Here is an 18,279-nt window from a genome sequence, read left to right on the forward strand (position 1 = left end):
GGGTGTTGTCCATCCTCTTCCCCTGGTCCTCCTTCCCCAAAGGAGGATGAAGGGTGGGAGCCATCAAGAGCCAAGATCCTTCTCAACCTGCAGAGAACATCTTCCAAGGAAAGGAGCTGGCTGGGACGATGGAGAGTTGGCGCTCCAGAGATAGATCTGGTTGCAAAATGCAGATTTCTGAAAAATCTCCTTGTCCTTTAGCCAATGTCTAAAGTTCTCCATGTTCTTTGCAAACTCCTGACGTTCTCCATGTTCTTTGTAAACTTCCGAAGTTCTCCATGTTCTTTGCAAACTTCCAAAGTTCTCCATCTTTTTTGTAAACTCCAGAAGTTCTCCATGTTTTTTGTAAACTTCTGAAGTTCTCCATGATTTTTTGTAAACTCCTGAAGTTCTCCATGTTCTTTGTAAACTTCAGAAGTTCTCCATGATTTTTGTAAACTTCAGAAGTTCTCCATGTTCTTTGTAAACTTCAGAAGTTCTCCATGATTTTTGTAAACTCCCGAAGTTCTCCATGATTTTTGTAAACTCCCGAAGTTATCCATGATTTTTGTAAACTCCCGAAGTTCTCCATGTTCTTTGCAAACTTCCAAAGTTCTCCATGTTCTTTGTAAACTTCAGAAGTTCTCCATGTTCTTTGTAAACTCCCAAAGTTCTCCATATTTTTTGCAAACTTCCAAAGTTCTCCATGTTTCTTTTTAAACTTCAGAAGTTCTCCATGTTCTTTGTAAACTCCAAAGTTCTCCATGTCCTTTGCCAATCTCCCTGAAAGTCTCCATGTTGTTCTTTTTTTCCAGATAAACTCTTCTACATTTACACTTCCGGAACAACCGGTTTGCCCAAGGCAGCCATCATCGTCCACAGCAGGTCAGTGAAAAGAAAGATATATTCCCGTGATTCGGATCTGATCTGATCCCCATTTCCTCAAGAGCCCCCCTCTACACGGCTGACCCACCCAGACTGACTCGGGGCTCTCCTTTCTTGGAGCAGGTATTTCCGGATGGCGACCCTGGTTTATGGCGGCTTTCGCATGACGCCTGAGGATGTGGTTTATGACAGCCTCCCTCTCTACCACGCAGCAGGTAACGCCAAAGCTCTGGGCTTCACAGCTCTCACACTTTTATTTTTTCATCCCCCTGTTGACGCTTCTTCTCTTTGCTCCCCTTCTTCCTGAAATAGCCCTCCCCAAGGAAGGCATCAAAAAAGGGGGAAAATCAACCAAAGTCTGTCTTCCTTCCTTCCTCCTCCTCCCTCCCCCTCCCTCCCTCCCTCCTCCTTTCTTCCTTCCTTCCTTCCTCCCTCCCTCCCTCCCTCCCTTCCTCCCTCACTCCCTGGCTGCCTGCTCTTCCTTCCTTCCTTCCTTCCTTCCTTCCTTCTTCCTTTCCTTCCTCCTCTCCTCCCTCCTCTCCTTCTTTCCTTCCTTCTTCCTTCTTCCTTCCTCTCCCTCCCCTCCCCTCTCCTTCTTTCCTTCTTTCCTTCCTTCCTTCCTTCCTTCTTTCCTTTCCTTCCTTCCTTCCTCCCTCCTCTCCTTCTTTCCTTCCTTCTTTCCTTCCTCTCCCTCCTCCTCCTCCTCCTTTCCTCCTCCTTCCTTCTTTCCTTCCTTCCTTCCTTCCTCTCCTCCCTCCCTCCCTCCCTCCCTAGTTGCCTGCCTGCTTGCCCTTCCTTTCTCCTTCCTTCCTTCCTTCCTTCCTTCCTCCCTCCCTCCCTCCCTCCCTCCTCCCTAGTTGCCTGCCTGCTTGCCTTCCTCCTTTCTTCCTTTCTTCCTTCCTTCCTTCCTTCCTTCCTTCCTTCTCCTCCCTCTCTCCCTCCCTCCCTCCTCCCTTCCTTCCTTCTTTCCTTCCTTCCTCCCTCCCTCCCTTCCTTCCTTCCTTCTTTCCTTCTTCCCTCTTGTTCCTCCCTCCCTTTCCCTCTTTCTCCTTCCTGCCTTCTTCCTCATTCCCTTTCTTTCCCTCTCCCCCCCTCCTTTCTTCCCTTACGATTCATTTTTATCCCTTTCATTCTGTCTTTAGGGAATATTGTCGGGGTCGGTCAGTGTCTCCTGCATGGAATGACGGTGGTGATCAGGAGGAAGTTTTCGGCCTCTCACTTTTGGGATGATTGTGTCAAATACAACTGCACGGTGAGGCGGAGGGGGACCCTCGGCGGGAAGGAAGAGGGATCACAAGTCTGTTAGAGAGAGGGGGGAGATGACAGAGAGAGAGAAGAAAGAGAGATGAGAGAAGGAGAGAGGAAAGAGGGAGGAGAGAGAGAGAAAGAGGAGAGAGGGAGAGAAAAAAGAGAGGGAGGGAGGGAGAGAGAGAAATAGAGAAGGAGAGAGAAAGAAAGGAGAGAGGGAGAGAGAAGGAGAGAGAGAGAAAGAAAGAGGAGAGAGGGAGAGAAGAGAGAGAGAAGAAGAAGGAGGAGAGAGAAAGAGGAGAGGGAGAGAAAAAGAGAGGGAGGAGGGAGAGAGAGAAGGAGAGAAGAGAGAGAGAAAGAAAGAGGAGAGAAGGAGAGAAGAGAGAGAGAGAAAGAAGGAGGGGAGAGAGAGAGAGGAGAGAGGGAGAGAAAAAAAGAGAGGGAGGAGGGAGAGAGAAAGAGAGAAGGGGATAGAGAGAGGAGAGAGGGAGAGAAAAAAGAGGAAGGGAGGAAGAGAGAAAGAGAGAAGGGGGAGAGAGAGAAAGAGAAGGAGAAGAGAGAAAGAAAGAGAGGAGAGGAGGGAGAGAGAGAGAGAGAAGAAAGAGAAGAGAGGGATGGAGAGTGGGAGAAAAAGAGTGGGGAGAGGGAGGGAGAGGAAGTGAGAGAGAGAGGGTGTGAGAGAGAGAGGAAAGAGGGAGGGAAAGAGAGAGAGAGGAGAGAAAAAGAAAGACAGAAAACCGAGAGAGAGGAGAAAGAGAGGAGAGGGGGGAGAGAGAGAGAGAGATTCTGTTTAATAGCCGTACAAAAGAGCAGCTTAGCTCGTCAAATGCCACATCAGACTCATGTTTGCCTTCCAGCTTAATCCTGGCTTTTCTTCCGTTCAGATTTTTAAATATCCCGGTTGGTGTCCGCACTCAAAGGAGGGTAAACATTTAATAAATGGCCCGCTTTTTTTTTTCCCTTTGTGTTTTGTTTTTTTTAAATAAAAAAACAGACAGAACTGAACGAGGGCAGCCCGATGTAGAATTGGCACCTCGGATCATTCATTAATGGGAAATTCTCACCCGACATGGGCTTATTTTTTTTAAATTAATTTTGACGCCTAAGCAGACGGAAGTTTCTAGAACAAATACGGCAGAGGGAAAAAAAAATTAATCTGTTTTATGCAAGATTCAAATGAGTTGAAGAAACACTCTGATGTCTCCAAAATTTATGCAAAGGTTGAGATGTGGGTTGGCGGTTTCTAAACACAAATCTAAGCCCTAAATCTAAAACGCAATCTTAAAAGACAAATATCTCTGACCAAAATAAACACCTCATAATTCAACGTACCTCAACGAGGCCATTCTGGGCCTGTCTGAAAACAAACTACAAACAGTCCTTGACCACAATTGAGCCATAGGATTTCACATAGGCTAAGCAAGACCGTTGTTAAGTGAGTTTCGACCCCATTCTATGACTTTTGTAAGTCCGAGGACGGGTGGATAGTCACTTTCTTTCAGTGCCTTCAGAACTAGGAGGCGGTCGTAAAGCGAATCGCTGTAAGTCCAGGACTGCCTTCATAGCATTTGGATGTACAGATGTGGCAGCTGTGTTAGATCGTAGCAAATTCTGACCCCAATTGTGAGTCTTAAGACGAGGACTAGTATATGTATTCCCTGCCTTGCTTCCCTCAAACCCCCAAAAAACTCCTTCATTTTTATTTTATTTTATTGATTAAACATGAAGCTCAGTAAAATTATTATTATTGAAGAGAAGGACTAGGGGAGACAGGATAGCAGTCTTCCAATATCTCAGGGGCTGCCCCAAAGAAGAGGGAGTCAAGCTATTCTCCAAAGCACCTGAGGGCAGGACAAGAAGCAATGGGTGGAAACTAAGCAAGGAGAGAAGCAACTTAGAACTAAGGAGAAATTTCCTGACAGTCAGAACAATTAACCAGTGGAACAACTGGCCTCCAGAAGTTGTGAATGCTCCAACACTGGAAGATGTTGGATAACCACTTGTCTGAAGTGGTGTAGGGTTTCCTGCCTAAGCAGGGGGTTGGACTAGAAGACCTCCAAGGTCCCTTCCAACTCTGTGATTCTGTTCTGTTCTATTATTATTATTGACTTTATACACAGCAAACGAGATGACCATGCTGGATTTTGTATCCCAAATCACTAGTCGAACACTTCCCAAGTTGTTGTTGTTGTTGTTGTTATATACTTTATTAATTAAACATGAAACTCAGTAAAATTATTATTATTTTATTATATTATTATTTATATTATTATATATTAGATATTATAAGATAATATATTATATATATAATATATATTATATATTATAATTATTATATTATTATAATTATATACTTTATTCATTTATTCATTAAACATGAAACTTTAATTATTAATTAATTAATTCATTCATTCATTCATTAAACATGAAACATTAAACATGAAAAATTATTATTATTTTCATTACACATGAAACTCAGTCAACATTTAAAAATGTATCACAAATAACATTGGCTGGCACTGATGGTTGACACGGGTTGCTGCCAGCAAATAATAATAATAATAATAATAATAATAATAATAATAATAATAATAATAATTTGATACCTAGGATGCTGGCAGCAACCCCTATCAATCATCAGTGCTTGTCAATGGTATTTGTGATACATTTTTAAATGTTGATTTGACTTGAGTTTCGTGTTTAATGAATAAAATAGATGATGATGATGATGATGATGATGATGATGATGATGATGATGATGATGATGATTGGTTAATCTTTAGTGAGATTCACAGCCTTTGAGGCTGGTTAATAGCTCAGCAGCTCGAGTCTTAACCAAGGACTTATTATTATTATTATTATTATTATTATTATTATTATTATTATTTAATCTTTAGTGAGATTCACAGCCTTTGAGGCTGGTTAATAGCTCAGCAGCTCGAGTCTTAACCAAGGACTTATTATTATTATTATTATTATTATTATTATTATTATTATTATTTAATCTTTAGTGAGATTCACAGCCTTTGAGGCTGGTTAATAGCTCAGCAGCTCGAGTCTTAACCAAGGACTTATTATTATTATTATTATTATTATTATTATTATTATTATTATTTAATCTTTAGTGAGATTCACAGCCTTTGAGGCTGGTTAATAGCTCAGCAGCTCGAGTCCTAACCAAGGACCTAGGAACTGTTAAGGTATCGTCGGAGGATGTAAGCTGTTCCGAGTAAGGTGGTTCTTTGTAGAGTTAAAATGTTCAAGTCCGGCAAATTTAGAATTTCTAAATAGCGGGGTAGCCCTTTGGGTATTGCTCCAAGGGCTCCAATTACAATTGGGACAACACACGATTTCTTTTTCCACAGTCACTCAACATTATTATTATTATTATTATTATTATTATTATTATTATTATTATTATTATTATTATTATGCCTCTTGTGGCTTTCAGATTGTACAGTACATCGGAGAGATTTGCCGGTACTTGCTGAACCAGCCCTCGAAAGAGGTGGAGCGTCAGCACCGAGTTCGAATGGCGCTGGGGAACGGCCTGCGGGCCTCCATCTGGAAGGAGTTCAGCGAACGTTTCGGCATCCCTCAGATTGCCGAGTTTTACGGCTCCACCGAGTGCAATTGCAGCGTCGGGAATTTTGACAACAAGGTAGGAGAAGGAAAGAAGGGAGTCCCAAGAGGAGAGAAAAACCCTCACGGCTGAATTGGGGAGCCCTTGGCAGGCTCTCTGAGCTGGCTGGTTCTCTTGCAAACGTTTTGTGACCCAGCTGAGTAACACCATCAGTGCTAGAAGGGAGTGAGGTTTGCAGAGAGGAGGAGGAAGAGGAGAAGGACTGTGGGGTCCTTGATGCTCTCTGAGCTGGGTGATTTTCTTTTGGAGACGTTTCATTACCCAACTACAGAACATCATCAGTGCTAGAAGGGAGTTGGGTTTGCAGAGAGGAGGAGGAGGAGAAAGGAAAGAGGAGAAGAAAGGGAGGAGAAGGAGGAGGAGAAAGAGAAGAAGGAAAGAGGAGGAGGGCTGTGGGGTCCTTGATGTTCTCTGAGCCGGGTGATTTTCTTTTGGAGACGTTTCATTAGCCAACTAGGGAACATCATCAGTGCTAGGAGGAAGTAGGGTTTGCGGAATGGAAGAGGAGGAGTGGGAGGCCTCAAATGACCTTGATGATGAAGTTGATTTTCCCTCGTTGGGTCATGAAATGCCAATCACCCAGTTCGGAGAGCACCGAAGCCTCCAAAGGAGAAGTTGTCCTGAGAAGCTCAAGGTGCAGAGGGGAACAAAGCAAGACCTCCCTGTTCTTCTTCTGAGCCCACTTCTCTAAAATTTCTCCCCTCTGCAGTTGGGGGCCTGTGGCTTCAACAGCCGAATCTTTCCCCACGTTTATCCCATCAAGCTCGTCCGAGTCAACGAAGACACCATGGAGCTGATCCGGAAACCAAACGGGCTCTGCATGAGGTGTGAACCAGGTGAGGCCAGGAAGTGGTGGTGATGGGTGGAGAGAAGGTGGAGACCCTAAGACATAAATGAATGGGCCTTAGAAGGTAGCAGAGGGAGATTTCCCCCCTCATCCATTCCATTGTGTGTTCTTCTCTGGCTGATGGTGGAAGCTTCTTAGATGCCTTCAAGCTACGTTCTTGAGAGAAATATGAATTATTCCTGTAAAAAGCAGAGCAAGAGTGAAGCCATATTAATTCCTTTATATCAGGGGTCTCCAACCTTGGCAACTTTAAGACTTGTGGACTTCAACTCCCAGAGTTCCTCAGCCATCAAAGCTAGGAGTTGAAGTCCACAAATCTTAAAGTTGCCAAGGTTGGAGACCCCTGCGTTATATGATCCTAAAACACCAGCTGTGAAGCAGAGTTGTGAAATACAGATTTTTTAGCAGTGGTAGGTTTCAATTTTTTTTACTACCGGTTCTGTGGGCGTGGCTTGGTGGGCGTGGCAGGGGGAGGATACTGCAAAATCTCCATTCCCTCCTCACTCCTGGGGGAAGGATACTGCAAAATCTCCATTCCCTCTCCACTCCTGGGGGAGGGATACTGCAAAATCTCTATTCCCACCTCACTCCTGGGGGGAAGGATACTGCAAAATCTCCATTCCCTCTCCACTCCTGGGGGAAGGATACTGCAAAATCTCCATTCCCTCTACTTCTGGGGGAAGGATACTGCAAAATCTCCATTCCCTCCCCACTCCTGGGGGAAGGGTATTGCAAAATCTCCATTTCCTCCCCAGTCCTGGGAGAAGGATACTGCAAAATCTCCATTCCCACCTCACTCCTGGGGGAAGGATGCTGCAAAATCTCCATTCCCATCCCACTCCTGGGGGAAGGATACTGCAAAATCTCCATTCCCACCTCACTCCTGGGGGAAGGATATTGCAAAATCCTCATTCCCTTCCCGCTCCTGGGGGAAGGATACTGCAAAATCTCCATTCCCACCCCACTCCGGGGCCAGCCAGAGGTGGTATTTGCCGGTTCTCCGAACGACTCAAAATTTCCGCTGCCGGTTCGCCAGAACCTGTCAGAACCTGGTTTTTAGGGATATTACAGAGCTATAAATTGATTAGTACATTCCATGTCAGGTCAGGCTAACATTGGCAAGAAAGAAGCTGCCATGCTTAGATGGGGCAATTATCAGAAGAATGTTCTTGTCCGAGGAAAACAGTTGTTATGTACCCAAACATTTACCTTACGTAAGAAAATAAGAGGCGTTACGGGGAGGAGATTTTACTCTGAAACTGTATTTAAACTTGTAATCATATCCTCTCTTCTGTTTCTCTCAAATGAGCACAAAGAGGTCCCTTTTGCAGAAGGTGAATAAAATCTCTTTATATTATTCATGGTAGGCGTCCCCAACCTTTCGGACCTCAGGGACCACTAAATTCATAATTTTCAATCCCGCGGACCGCTAATACGATCTGCCTAATGACAGGGTGGGCGTGGCTACGTGATCATGTGACTGGGTGGGCGTGGCCAACTTGATGTCACTCACATCGAGGGATGCCTCGCCGGCCTCTACTCCCCCACTCCTCTCCCAGCCACTCCTCACCTGCCCACCTGAGCTCCTTAAGGGCCCCGACAGGAAGCAGTTGTTGGAGCTAAGCCGCCACCATGAAAAAGAGTAGGCAAAAGAGTTCAGTTCAAATTGGATCTGGTTGAGAAGGAGGCTCAGCAGAAGCACCTCACTGAGGACTAGGAGCATAGGCTTTCCAAGCAGAGGGAAGACCTGCGGGAGTGCAAGGCCAGGTACCGGCGCCTGGAGGCTCAGCGGGCTGAGATGGTCAGCCAGTTCCAGGCCATGATGCAGTCCCACTGGAACGAGGCCCTTCGGCTCTTCGCCACCAGCGGCTCTTCCCTCCAGCCTTCGCCCAAAGCCCCACACCAGGAGGCCGAAGCAGACCCCGAGTCGGAATTTCTGCCCCCCTCCGACCCACACAAGAAGACCCCGAAGGGGGAGACTCTCTGCAGCAACACAAACGTTCATTGCATGTATCCGGCCCAGGGGCCGTAATTTGAGGACCCCTGATTTAGTGCAATATAAAAAATGCAAATAATTTTCCTGCGGACCACCAAAATTTTCTCGAGGACTACCAGTGGTCCACGGACCGCCATGTCAGGGTGGCAATTAATCCCATTCTGCTTTTGGGTAATTGCACCTTGATTTAGAGAATGGATCGTGACCTTTCCTTGAAGTATACTTTAAGAAAATAAACCCGAAGATATATTTTCTAAGAAAAACTCATTTATTTGTTATAAAGAAAATAAAACATCTTATTAGCTAATTAATTACATCTTGGCAGCGTTCCTGCCGGACCTCTCTCGTCCGGAGAACAAAGAAAAGATAGAAGAAAGTGAAAGAATGTGGACATGCGCAGTTAGCTTAGAGATAAGAACTTGGCAAGCTACGGCAAGTCTGAAAGTTCAAAAATAAGAGCTCATCTGGTAAATACAAAAACGCAGTGACACGCCAGTTGGGGATCACTGGTTCACGGGGTCCCGAGTAGTTCATCTGGGAATTTTAAATCTCATTTTAAAATTCCTGTCCGGAATTTTAGCTGGTTGGATCCCAGGATCCTGAAAAATCTCAAATCCGTCTTCTTCCTTCCTCTTTGTCCCCCAGGAGAACCGGGACAGCTGGTGGGGCGGATCGTCCAAAGTGACCCGTTGCAGCGTTTTGATGGCTATCTCAACCACGAGGCCAACAACAAGAAGATTGCCCGAGATGTCTTCACCAAAGGCGACTCTGCCTACCTCTCAGGTGAACCTTCCTCCGTTCTTCTTTTGGGGTATAATAATTCTCACCTATACAAAAAAAAAAAAAAAAGGTTGTTTATTAGTGGGAGCTGGAAAAAATGCGGAAAAATTAGGATATACCAAGGAATAGAATAGAAGCTGGAAGGAACCTCGGAGGACAGGAAGGAAAGGGAAGGAAGGAAGGAAGGAAGGAAGCAAGGAAGAAAGACAGAAAGGGAGAAAGAAGGGAGGGGGCTAAAGGAGGGAGGGAGGAAGGAAGGAGAGAGAAAGAGGGAGGGAGAGGAAATGGATGAATGGGTGGATGGATGGAAGGACAGGGAGGAAAGAGATAGGAAGGAAGGAAGGAGAGAGGGAAGGAAGAAAGAGAGGGAGAAAGAAGGGAGGGGCTAAAGGAGGGAGGGAGGGAGGAAGGAGAGAGAAAGAGGGAGGGAGAGGAAATGGATGAATAGGTGGATGGATGGATGGAAGGACAGAGGGAGGAAAGAGATAGGAAGGAAGGAAGGAGAGAGGGAAGGAAGAAAGAGAGGGAGAAAGAAGGGAGGGGCTAAAGGAGGGATGGAGGAAGGAAGGAGAGAAAGAGAGGGAGGGAGAGGAAATGGATGAATGGGTGGATGGATGGATGGATGGAAGGACAGAGGGAGGAAAGAGATAGGAAGGAAGGAAGGAGAGAGGGAAGGAAGAAAGAGAGGGAGAAAGAAGGGAGGGGCTAAAGGAGGGAGGGAGGGAGGAAGGAGAGAAAGAGGGAGGGAGAGGAAATGGATGAATGGGTGGATGGATGGATGGATGGATGGAAGGACAGAGGGAGGAAAGAGATAGGAAGGAAGGAAGGAAGGAGAGAGGGAAGGACGAAAGAGAGGGAGAAAGAAGGGAGGGGCTAAAGGAGGGAGGGAGGGAGGAAGGAGAGAGAAAGAGGGAGGGAGAGGAAATGGATGAATAGATGGATGGATGGATGAAAGGACAGAGGGAGGAAAGAGATAGGAAGGAAGGAAGGAAAGAAAAGAGGGAGAGAGGGAAGGAAGAAAGACAGAGAGGGAGAAAGAAGGGAGGAGAGAAAGGAGGGTGGATGGTGGGAGGGAGGGAGGAAGAAGAACAAAGTTGGAAGGGATCTTGGAGGTCTTCTAGTCCAGCCCCCTGCTCAACCAGAAGATCCTATACCAGAGATACCAACCTTTTTGCCGTCGCGTGCCCAAAGTGGGGGGGAGAGTGCGGGGATCGCATGCGTGTGTGCCCACACCCAAAATTCAATGCGCCCTGCCCCCCGCATGCGACCCCCTCGCGCTCCCCCGCTTTTGGCTTGCAATGGCCCGGTGCGCCCGGTAGGCCTGTTTTTCGCCCTCCCCAGGCTCCAGAGGCTTTTTTTGGAGCCTGGGGAGGGCAAAAAACGGCCTTCTCCACACCCCCAGAGGCCCTCCGGAGGGCAGAAACAGCCAGTTTCCCAACTGGTCGTAAAATGGGGCAAGACTTACTTAACGACCAACCTACTTAGCAACGGTCGGGCTCCATTATGTCCGTAAGCCACAGACTCCTCGTTGATAAAGAAGGAGAGGCCTGCTATGAACTTCCCACGCAACCCTCATGCTGTTGTCCCACAGGTGATGTCCTGGTGATGGACGAACTGGGCTACCTGTATTTCCGAGACCGCACCGGCGACACTTTCCGCTGGAAAGGCGAGAACGTCTCCACGACGGAGGTGGAGGGCACCCTCAGCCGCATCCTCAGCATGGCGGATGTGGTGGTGTACGGCGTGGCGGTGCCAGGTCAGTGGGCACGGCGAAGGGCGGGGGTGGGGAGGGAACAAACATGGAAGTCAGGAGTGCATTTTTTCCCCTCACAATCTGTCTCACCTCGCGTAGAGAGCTCCCAAATATTTACTTGTTTATGTATTTACGTCTTTATTTATTCACTTATTATTTATTAATTTACTTACTTCTTACTGGTATTTACTTACTTATTTACTTGCCTGTTTATTTATTTACATTTATTTACATGTATTTACATTTATTTACTTATTTACTTACTTTATTTACTCTTTATTTACTTAATTTACTTACTTATTATTTACTTACTTTTTTTTTATTTTATTTTTTTTATTTGATTTATATGCCACCCTTCTCCGGAGACTCAGGGCGGCTTACAATGCGTTAAGCAATAGCCTTCATACTTTTGTATATTTTACAAAGTCAGCTTATTGCCCCCACAAACTGGGTCCTCAATTTACCTACCTTACTTATCTTACTTTACCTATCATTTACTTATTTATTTACTTATTTATTTACTTATTTACTTATTTACTTATTTATTTACTTACTTTACTTACCTATCATTTACTTATTTATTTACTTATTTACTTACTTTATTTACTTATTTACTTATTTATTTACTTACTTTACTTACCTATCATTTACTTATTTATTTACTTACTTTACTTACCTATCATTTACTTATTTATTTACTTACTTTACTTACCTATCATTTACTTATTTATTTACTTACTTCACTTACCTATTACTAATTTACTTACTTTACTTACCCATCATTTACTTATTTATTTACTTACTTTACTTACCTATCATTTACTTATTTATTTACTTATTTATTTACTTGCTTATTTATTTATTTGCATTTATTTACCTATTTACTTACTTTATTTACTTATTATTTACTTACTTCACTTACCTATTACTAATTTACTTACTTTATTTATTTATTTATTTACTTATTTACTCACTTATTATTTATTTATTTATTTATTTATTTATTTATTTATTTATTTATTTATTTACTTATACAGTTCATTTAGGAACCGTTCCAAAAATAAGTGACTTATGACTATTTTTCACACTTATGACTGTTGTAGGATCCCCATGGTGACATGATTTTACATTCGACTGTTTGACAACTGAGTCACATTTATTTATTTTATTTATTTTATTTTTTCAGATTTCTATACCGCCCTTCTCCTTTCGGACTCAGGGCGGTGAACAGCCAAAGCAAAACATTTGTACACAAAAGTTAAAATAGATTTAAAATAATTAAATAAAGTTTGGCGCATAATTTAAAACATTTATGACGGTTGCAGTGTCATAAATGACACTGCAAATGTTGCAGTCATTTATTTATTATTGTTTGTTTGTTTCCTTATTTTACTTACTTTTTACTTGCTTACTTATTGATTTACTTACATATTTATTTATTTATTCATTCATTTGTTTATTCATAAAATGTATTGGCCGCCCCAGCGGTGAAATGCACTTACCTTCGCTACCGGTTCGGGAATGTGACCGCATGCACCTCTTCTGCGTATGCGCAGCGGATCAAAAACGGGACATAATGACGTCCCAGCGGGTGGGCGGAGCCTCCCGCCACCGGCGGTACCAGTTCACATGAGCCGGATAGATCCGGATGGATTTCATCACTGGCCGCCCCCTTAACCTAGGGCAGCTATCAGTTCCATCTTAGTGAAAACAAACGGCGAGCCAATGTCGTCTGGCGGCGCCCAGGGGTAGGGCGTTTTCTGTGGGTGCTCCCACCCTCTGGAATGAGTTGCCTACCGAGCTCCGGACGACTCCTGATTTCCGCTCCTTCCGTTGGGACCTGAAGACTTGGCTGTTCAAGCAAATAGGCTGACTCTGATCCCGGGTTTTATTATTTATTATTTATTAGTTAATTTGGATTAAAATGGGATTTTGTTGTACATTTTGTTTTTAACTTGTGTTCGCCACCCTGAGTCCTTCTGGAGAAGGGCAGCATATAAATACATTAATTAATTAATTAATTAATTAAATAAATAAATAAATAAATAAATAAATAAATAAATAAATAAATACATTTATTTATTTATTTATTTATTTATTTATTTATCAAATTTGTATACCGCCCTTCTCCTTTCGGACTCAGGGCGGTGAACAGCCAAAATAAAAACATTTGTACAAAAGTTAAAATAATTCTTTAAAACTAATCTAATAGAATTAATTTAAAACTAATTAAATGGAATTTGGCCCATAATTTAAAACGTATCAATTAAAATCCATATCAAATGTTAAAACCAACATGGAATCAGGCCAGCCTGATAAATAATAATTTCAGGTTTGATAATAAAATCAAACCTGAAAACCCCAAGACCGATGGGGAGGGAGGGGTTGGGAGGTGGGGCAGACTGGAAGTGTGGGGGCAGGTGGGATGGGTTATTACTCAATCGACCCCCTATACCTGTGATGGCGAAAACTATGGCCGCCCTGAGTTTTCGGAGAGGGGCGGCATACAAATTGAATTAATCAATAATAAATAAATAATAATGGCACGTGTGCCACAAGTGGCATGTAGAGCTATGTCGGTGGGCATGCGAGCTCAGCTCCGGTGTGCTGATTTTCGGGCCTTCTGGGCCCACCAGTCAGCAAACAGGCCATTTTTGGCCTCCGGGGGGCCTCCGGAGGGTCGGGAAGGCCGTGTTCTCCCTCCCCAGGCTCCTAGAAAGGCTCTGGAGCCTGGGGGAGAGCGAAAAACAGCACTTCCAGTCCCACCGGAAGTTGGCAAATGGGCTGTTTCTGGTCTTCGGAAGACCTCTTGGGGGTTGAGGAAGGTTGTTTTCGCCCTCCCCAGGCTTCTAGAAAGGCTCTGGAGCCTGGGGAGAATGAAAAATGGGTCTATGCCATCACGTACCAAAAGCGGGGGAAAGTGGGGGGGCGCATGCGCATGCACGGGGGGCAGGGCGCATAGAATTATGGATGTGGACTCCCCCCCAACTTTTGGCACACGATGGCAAAAAGGTTAGCCATCTCTGTCCTATAAGAGAGTTTTGATGCCTGGGTTTTTTTTAAATTTTATTTTTAGGCACGGAAGGGAAAGCCGGCATGGCTGCCGTTGTAGATAAGGACCACTCCTGCGACTTGGAGAGCTTCGCTGCAGAAATGAAGAAATCTTTGCCCGCCTACGCCCGGCCGGTGTTCCTGCGGTTGCTGAAGGAAGTTCACCAGACAAGTGAGTCCCTGGGCAGTTAAAAAAAGCTCCGTGTTGCTTTGCATCAGGTGCACAGTTATACAATTCGACCAGTGGTGGGTTCCTCCCGGTTCGGTCCGGTTCGGCCGAGCCGGTAGCGGTGATGATATGACGTCACCGAACCGGTTCTCCCCCCCCCGCCCTCCCACCCGCCCACCCCCCCACGTTATTACCTTTTATTTGGCCCCACCTCCAATCTATTGCTGCCTCCTGAGTCCCAGCTGATGACTAGAGGGAAAAAAAAACTGTTTAAACTCTTGCCGCGGGGCTTCAAAGGGCCGTCCTACAGCGGATCAGTGTTAAAAGAAAACAAATGAGTCGGGCCGTAAGTGCAAGGACTGGTCGTAAGTGCGAGGACTTTCCAGAAATGACTCTGACCAGCTAGCCACGCCCACCTAGTCACATGACCTCCAAGCCACACCCACAAAATAAGCCACGCCCACAGAACCGGTAGTAAAAAAAAATTAGAACCCACCCCTGAATTCGATGTTGCATCATTGAGACGGTTAAGTTTCATCCTGAGGGCCAGAACATCCGAAAAGCAGACAAATGGTTGTCCGATCTCTTCTTATAAACTCTGTCAGACTGCGGTGCTATCTCAAAATTAAATGAATTTCCAAGCTGCCAATCTTTAAGGAAATCTTTCTTTAATTGAGCTCAGCCACCGGATCATGACTCCGCGCGGACAAGACTGACCTTTTGCCTCCCAATCCCTCCCTTTCCGATCCCCAAGTCTCTGCTTCTCATTGGCTGTCTTCCAAGTCATTCTTCAGACTTCTTTTCCTCGTCATTTCCCAGGAATGTGCCCCCTCGCCTCATTTCCACGACAACCGGGCTTCAAAGGGATTTAGCAGGCAAAAGTCTCAGAGTTTATTTTTCGCTCTCTAAGAAAATGAAATTCAAGGGTGAAAAAAAAGGAAGGTTCTACATTTAGGCAAGAAAAACAAAATGCACCGGGACAGTATAGGCCAGGGGTATACAACCTTAAAACACTCAAAAGAGCCATTTGGACCCGTTTCCCACAGACAAGAAAACACCGGGAGCCACAAAACCTGGATGGGCGTGGCCAACTCGACGTCACTCACTTCCACCAGTCACATGACACCCCCCCCCAGCCACGCCTACCCAGCCGGTCATTAGGGCAGAGAACCGATTGTTAAAAAACACCGGGAATCACAAAACCCTTTTGACATCTCTCTCTCTCTCCCCTCCCTCCCTCCCTTCCCCCTCTCTCTCCCTCTCTCTCTGTATCTCTCTGCCCCAGCCACTTCTCCATCACCCGCCATCGCCCTTACCGTCTCAGGCCAGGCGAGGAGTGACTAGGAGGGGAGGGCGAGGGGCGGGGCCAGCCAGTGATGGGATCGCCCGATAGGGAGCCACAGCAGAGAGCCCAAAGAGCCGCATATGGCTCCGGAGCCGCAGGTTGCTGACACCTGCCTTAATGTGTTTGTGGTTTCTTTTCTTGCCCCCTGCAACTTTCTTCTTAGGTACCTTCAAGTTCCAGAAAGTCGATCTGCGCAAAGAAGGCTATGACCCCACAGTGGTAAAAGATAAATTATTCTACTTGGACCTTCGAGAATGCCGGTATAAACCATTGGACGAAGAAGCCTTCGGAAAGATCCAGTCGGGACAGATCAAACTGTAAAAAAAAGAAAAAAAGGGGGGAAAAAAGAGGGAGGGGGATGACGGAAATCAAAAAGAAACTTTTTTTTTTCCCCTTTGAAAACTCATCACGTCCTTCGGCGGAAGGACCGGGATTACGATGGGGTTGGAAAACTGGAAACGTCCAAGTCGGTTTCTGGGTTTCAGGTTCCCCACCTCCCTTGTTGCCAATCACCTCCCGACGTGATGTCAGACTACAGGGGTGGGGGGAAAATTACGATTAGCATTTCCCGGGAAAAAGGCACCGCAAAAATTAGGTTCTTTTTTTTTTAAAATTGTGTGATTTCCAGCAGCATGGATGATTTGACGTAGCGCCAGCTTTACCAAAGCACAGAGGATCCTACAGCTTTTGGGAAAGGGTGGATCTCCAGTGGATCTAGCAAGGACTACCTTTCTTTGTCCCTGAGCTGGGACTCCAAAGCTCATCACCCTCCCTGATTTAGGAGGATGATGGTTTGAGGTGGGGGGGGCATCTTAAACCGCCAAGAACTACAGTGTTGGGAATTACCTCCAGGGGGCGACATTGCGCTGTCTTTCTCTGCTGATTAGCCATTCTTATATATTTATTTTATCAGGGGGTTTCCCTCTAATTCTCCTTTTCATTTTTACGGGTTGCTATTTGCAAAAGCACAAAAGAGACCAGCCTGGATGAAGAAGGTGCTTATTCACCCCAACTCTGCTGGTGTGTTTTCCGAAAAGATGGCGGACAGGGGTGAAATGCTCCCGGTTTGGACCGGATCGCCCGATCCGGTAGCGATCGTGGCGGGTGGTTCGGAGAACCGGTAGCAATCGCGGCGTGAGACTCCGCCCACCCACCCAGTTGTCGTTACTTCCTGGTTTTAACCAGGAAGCGATGTGTTTTGTATCCTCTGCGCATGCGCAGAAAGGTTTTGCGCACACGCAGAGGGTCTGTGCGCGCACGTGACGAGCGCATGGTGCGTGCACTTCCGAACCGGTAAGGAAGGTAAGTAGATTTCACCCCTGGTGGTGGTGAGGATTTACCTTCCAAAGTCGGACCTCTGCAAATCTGGGGGTTGGGGTGGATCTCGCTGAAAAAAAGCTACCGATTCATCCGAACCGGTATATTTCCGACAATCAGCTATGCTGTGCAATTTGAATATAATAATCTAAATTATTTATATAAATATAAATTTATATATATAATTTATATATATATATAAATATATATGCAAAAAATTAAAATCTCGGGTGTTTTCCCGCGTCATTGTAAATAAGTTGGTTAAAATGTTTAAAATTCTGGTCCAGGAAAACACCCGAGATTTTAATTTTTTGCATATGCACACCCGCGAAAACTTAAGAAGATAAATATATATATATATATATATATATATATATATATATATATATATATATATATATATATATATATATATATATATATATAATTTATATATATATAAATATATATATATATATAATTTATATATATATAAATATATAAATTTACAAACGATTCTAAAAATACGAGTTCCAGGTATATTAGTAAAAAAAAAAAAAGAAGCAGACATACTGCGAACTCCGGAACTTAAGATTTTAAAATTTTAATTCTTAAAAATTTTTTAAAATCTTAAGTTCCAGAGTTAGCAGTATGTCTGCTTCTTTTTTTTACATATATAAATTTATATATATAATCTAAATTTATATATATAATCTAAATTATATATATAATTTTATATATATCATCTAAATCGCGCGGCACAGCTGCTTGCCTCCCCCCTCGCTGTTCTGCTTACCTTCCTACGCCTCCTTTTTCCGTACGAAGCGTGGGCAGTGAACCGGGAAGGATTTCACCACTGCTGCACACATGTACTGTATCCAGTTGGCCTCTGGCTGGATTTTAATGCACACCCAGGCTTGTTCTGTTCTTCGACTTTTTTTAAAAAAACAAAACAAAAAGGGCTTTTTTTAAAAAAAGAGAAATAAAAACCAGGAGCAAGATGCTGTGACAGGCGGATTCTGCCCTGAGCAATGGCTTGCCTGCCCAGTTTTTGCCCGTTCCCAACGTTTCAAGCCGGCATTCGGATCTGGCTCGGAAGTTTTTGAGATCCGCGATCGGATTTTCTATAACTGCTCTTTTAAGTCCAGCTCAAATTAGCTTTCACCCTTTTTCTTTTTTCCCCCCTTCTTTGGATGCCGTGAAACTGCTTAAGATTCCACCGGACGTTTCCAAAACATTTGAGACCGGTCGCTTTTTCGAGTAAGATCCTGCCGTATTTTTTAAAAA

General features: G+C 44.4%; 1 protein-coding gene across 1 annotated transcript in view; it reads left to right on the forward strand.

Annotated features, from left to right (window-relative positions):
• The window catches only part of SLC27A4 (solute carrier family 27 member 4), a 29,914-nt gene extending 13,217 nt beyond the window's left edge, over positions 1-16,697 (forward strand). Inside the window, 9 exon segments of the mRNA XM_070955609.1 lie at positions 651-864; positions 988-1,079; positions 2,007-2,116; positions 5,564-5,773; positions 6,465-6,591; positions 9,244-9,381; positions 10,970-11,134; positions 14,208-14,354; positions 15,860-16,697. Of these exon segments, the coding sequence (XP_070811710.1) occupies positions 651-864; positions 988-1,079; positions 2,007-2,116; positions 5,564-5,773; positions 6,465-6,591; positions 9,244-9,381; positions 10,970-11,134; positions 14,208-14,354; positions 15,860-16,017 (1,361 nt within the window). The 3' untranslated portion in view covers positions 16,018-16,697.
• Positions 16,698-18,279: the final 1,582 nt, after the last annotated feature.

Source organism: Pituophis catenifer, unplaced genomic scaffold (assembly GCF_029215685.1).
Source record: "Pituophis catenifer annectens isolate HBS135680 unplaced genomic scaffold, rPitCat1.0.hap2 SCAF_17, whole genome shotgun sequence".
Classification (NCBI taxonomy): domain Eukaryota; kingdom Metazoa; phylum Chordata; class Lepidosauria; order Squamata; family Colubridae; genus Pituophis; species Pituophis catenifer.